General features: G+C 38.9%; 1 protein-coding gene across 1 annotated transcript in view; it reads left to right on the forward strand.

Moving 5' to 3' along the window:
* Positions 1–4,470, forward strand: part of brinp3a.1 (bone morphogenetic protein/retinoic acid inducible neural-specific 3a, tandem duplicate 1) — a 77,558-nt gene that overhangs the window by 33,497 nt on the left and 39,591 nt on the right. Inside the window, exon 4 of the mRNA XM_024278485.2 lies at positions 2,981–3,165. Within this exon, the coding sequence (XP_024134253.1) occupies positions 2,981–3,165 (185 nt within the window). The remainder of the gene's footprint in view (positions 1–2,980; positions 3,166–4,470) is intronic.

Genomic DNA, 4,470 nt, shown 5'->3' on the forward strand with positions numbered 1-4,470 from the left:
TGTTTAGTCTAGCTTTAGCCCCAATCTGACTCCTTTCTTTGCATTGTAAGTAGATCCCAACATACGAAAAATAGAAAAAGGATCTAAGAAAGGGGTGGCCCAGGGGCCAAATACTTTCCGTCAAACTTTTTAAGTTAGCCATAAATCATTAAAAAGAAGGGGTCATAACAAGTGTTTAGGCCCCCCATAGGAAATGCTTTACCTCCAGTCCTTACAAATTCAGGCCAAAGCTTTCGCCGTCACTTCCTGTTACGTCTACCGCCATATTTCAACCGATTGCCACCCCTCAACAGAGAATAGTCAGAGTCAGTCTGAGTAACGTTCTTAGAAGAACTACTGTCACCAACCATGAGTGAGGGAGGGGTTGAGAAACTCATTGCTTTATATGCCAATGAATCTAGCCCGCCAAAATGGAATACATTATGATGATCACCTTTATTAATGTTTTATTTCCCGGTCTCTCCCCATAAATGGTGCACTACGTTCTCAGTCATTTTTCTGATCATTCCAACACCAATATGATATATTTAGCGTTTCTATAATTTGCGTTTTTCCCTGACATTAAGCCATTGTTGCTAATAGCACTAAAATGAGGACAAATATCACAGTTTTAAAATAAAAGCTCCAAAGTGTTTGGTTTTAAAGTATGCACATCTATTTTCATTATTTAATACAATTAAATAATGTTTTTATCCAGATAGCATGTTATTTCCTATTTTTATGAGGTGGATTACCAAAACATGCCATATATCAGCTCCTGGTCCGGCCGTTTCGTCAAATTTAGAACCCTTTTTGGCTCAAAAGTCAAGAAGTTTTTGTACCCTTGGTCCAAGATGTGTATTAAAACTTTAACTGGCACATTTTGGGCATTTTTTTATTGAGAATGTTGAGATAGAAAAGATGTAAAAATGTTTAAGCTTTCAGAAATGTGATGTATATCCTATTGTTTTTTTAAGATCCAAGATTTAACTTGGATCTAAATTTACATGTTTCCTTTAAAGCATAAAGGTAAATTGTATATTTCCTAGGTTTGACTTATAGGAAACAGCATATTTAAAGCATGGATTTGAAAAATAATGAAATAATAACTGCCGTTGTATTTTTTAAATTAAATAAGTTATTTATTTTCTTTATTCCCAAGATTTAATTTTATAAATTATATTGGAATTTTCTCGCAATAATATACTAATAAAAATATACTTATTACATTTATATCTACCAAAAATACCTTAAAAAAATAAAGGAAAGTACGAAACCTGTTTCATTAATAAATAAATAAATAAAAAAGTCTTTAGTTTCCTTTAAGTGGAGTCAACACAATCACATCTAAGCAAAAACAAGTGAAACCCTCAGGGATTTAAGGTGTAGGCAGCTGCTGACATTCTCCAGCTAGAAGACCTTAGGCTGGGAGTTGAGGAGTTTGGCTTAAACCAGTCTGACATGTACCGAGGTCCCTTGTCCAAGCCCTAAAGGTTAGCACCAATACTTTAAATCCATCCATCCATCTTCTTGACCGCTTTGTCCCTTTCGGGGTCGCGGGGGTGCCGGAGCCTATCCCGGCTACTGAAGGGCGAAGGCGGGGTACACCCTGGACAGGTCGCCAGTCCGTCGCAGGGCCTCAATCACACACCCATTCACTCTCACATTCACACCTAGGGGCAATTTAGAGTCACCAATGAACCTATGAAGCATGTTTTTGGACGGTGGGAGGAAGCCGGAGTCCCCGGTGAGAACCCACGCATGCACGGGGAGAACATGCAAACTCCACACAGAAAGGTCCCAGCCGGGATTCGAACCGGGGCCTTCTCGCTGTGAGGCGAGAGCGCTAACCACTTGCGCCACCGTGCAGCCCCCAATACTTTAAATCTATGCTAAAATGAAGTCATGTGTGCTCCTATTAGATCCAGCTGAGAGCTCGGCCGCAGTGTTTGTAAAGTTTAACGGTGATCAAAGCTTCTCTCTTTTCTATTATTTTTAGGTTTGCAATGACAAAAACTGCATGGAGGATAAAGAATATCCTCGTTGAAGGCTTTGACAGCCAAAACATTAGTCTGAAAGCATCTTACAGATGGAAGGAGTGCTTTCCAAACAGCTGTTGAGAATGACAGTCCCCAGACATTCATTGGTCAAACGCAACACCTGTGATTCTGAGGCTCCACTGGACACAGCCTAAAGAGCTCGTTTGTTGCGTGATTTGATGAATCACGCAGCGTGACAAAAACGATCAGACGAACAGTCTTTTCATGTTTCTGGAGTCTTTGCTTGTGGAATCTAATATTACAGTTGTTGATGCTTCGCAGCACGCCAGCTGCTTTGAGGAAACGGCAGTCCCCGACACCCACAGGGATGGGGATTTTGAATATCTGAGTTCTTTCCATCCATTGAAATATCTCTTTTTTAAATTCCTCTAGAGTCAATTAAAGCATGTTTTTATAGCGTATTGAGAAATGTGTCTGTAAAAGGAACATCAAGTCGTTAAATGGAATAGATTAAAAGCATTTGGGTTGAACGCCCAGATTTCACTTTTCCAAGATAAAAAAGGAACTGTTATTAAAAGTGATTTTTTTCTCTCTTTCTCCAGAAGTGTAAAACTTTATGAATCCCCAGTAGTGATGTAATGTGTGCTGTTGTAGTGTCTCTGCAAATTAAAACCCTTTTGTCCATAAAACCTAATCCCATTAGGAAGGATTTCTCCATCGATCTCTGACTCCTTCCATCCTCTGTCAATACAATCCTCTGAAAGCTTCGGCTCATTTTCATTGAAAGACTTGTTCTGTGAAGTAATTTGTGCGTTTACCATCAGCTGCTGATTTATCACCCAATGAGTATTAAATGAGCAAATGTTTGTGTTTTTTCCTGCAGTTTTTCACCTATTGTTACATTCGCATCATGAGCTGAGAATGTGAAAGTGTGCGCTCCCAGGGACTGAGTCACGAATGTAATGACGCCAGCGTTTGTGTCGCTCCGCTTGTATTCGCAGGGGAAGAGTCATTAATGATCTTTGTGGACAAGCGGAAGTTGAGTCGGACATCTGAAGGGAGTGAATCCAATGGCACAGCTGTGACGCTGGAAGCTCTGCACCAGCTGGCCGCCTCCTACTTTATCGACAGGGAGAGCACCCTGCACAAGCTGCACCACATCCAGATTGCCTCCACTGCCATCAAGGTAAAAGCCTACTGCTCTCTGGGCATCACTTTGGCCCTTCATTGCACCCATAGTTTATATTTTACTGCCAATTCAAAAGGTCATTTTTCTACAAAGATTTTGTTTTAGCTAATTCTAAACTGTAATGGGGGACTAAAGACATCCAGTATGCCATAGAGGAAAATAATCAGTACCGTTAGATAGTTTTAGCAATTTTATCATTGCTATTTTTTGCTATTCTGTTTTGTTCCCATTCTTTGGCCACCTCTCTATGGTGCGTCACCATTGCAGTCATTTCTTTTGGGCATGAAGCAGTTGCATGTACCAGAGACAGCACAATAACAGAAAACCATTGCATATTTTTTTTTCTGTTAACATCAATGGACTGATGCAATCGTGCAACACTGTGAAATACTGGTTTGTTTTCACAAACAGACAACAACAAAAAAGAAAACTGATTGTGCCTACATCTTTCTTAATACATATTTTACCTGCTATTTGTGTGAGTCAAGTACAAATTTTCAAAATCACCTTCAACAGATCAACATGCGATGGCAAAAATTGGGATTTTGGCATTAATTTAGTGGTTTTTCATGTCAGGAAAAGGTGTACGCCTGCTGGATAAAGGAAAAAGACTCTTTCATCTCATTAAAGCAGTTACATTAACATTTAAGTACCATCTTCGGGAAAGTACCCTTCTTTAGGTTCAAGGAGAATGAAGCATAAAAATGTTACGCCCTTATGTGCTCAGAGGCCAACTGAATACGAGCACTTATAAAAACTGTTTGGACTTTTTTGCAGCTTTTCCAAGGATATATCACGAGTATTGATTGTTGTGCACACATTTGCACAGTTACTTGTGACAGCACAGTTGAAGCTAACCAGTAGACTGTTGACCACACACCTGTTTTGTGTTAGTCAGTGGCTCATTCCATTGGAAAATCCATTTTTTTTTTTTTACAATCAACCAATAGTTTACCAGTTTCCTTTTAAGCTCAACTATCTGAGTAAATCATGAATGTTGTTTGGTAAAAGCACAAGTGGTCTAAAATAAGAAGACAAAAAATGTGGTATTTTGTGATGCACCATTGGAAAGAAGAGTAGTGATTGTAACCAGTGGGTGTCCAAACTTTGCACAAAATTGGCCGATTTGATGAAACTGTGTGAGAGCCAATCATTCAGCTTGACTTTTTTTAACCCTTGTAATAGCAGTAAATGGAAATAAATGATTTAATAAACATTTTATTGCAATGGGTTACCTTAAAAAAATGAAGACAAGTATGTCTGAAAAAAAATGTTTAATCTGGGTTCATATAAAGTGTTACA

Source organism: Oryzias melastigma, linkage group LG4 (assembly GCF_002922805.2).
Source record: "Oryzias melastigma strain HK-1 linkage group LG4, ASM292280v2, whole genome shotgun sequence".
Classification (NCBI taxonomy): Eukaryota; Metazoa; Chordata; class Actinopteri; order Beloniformes; family Adrianichthyidae; genus Oryzias; species Oryzias melastigma.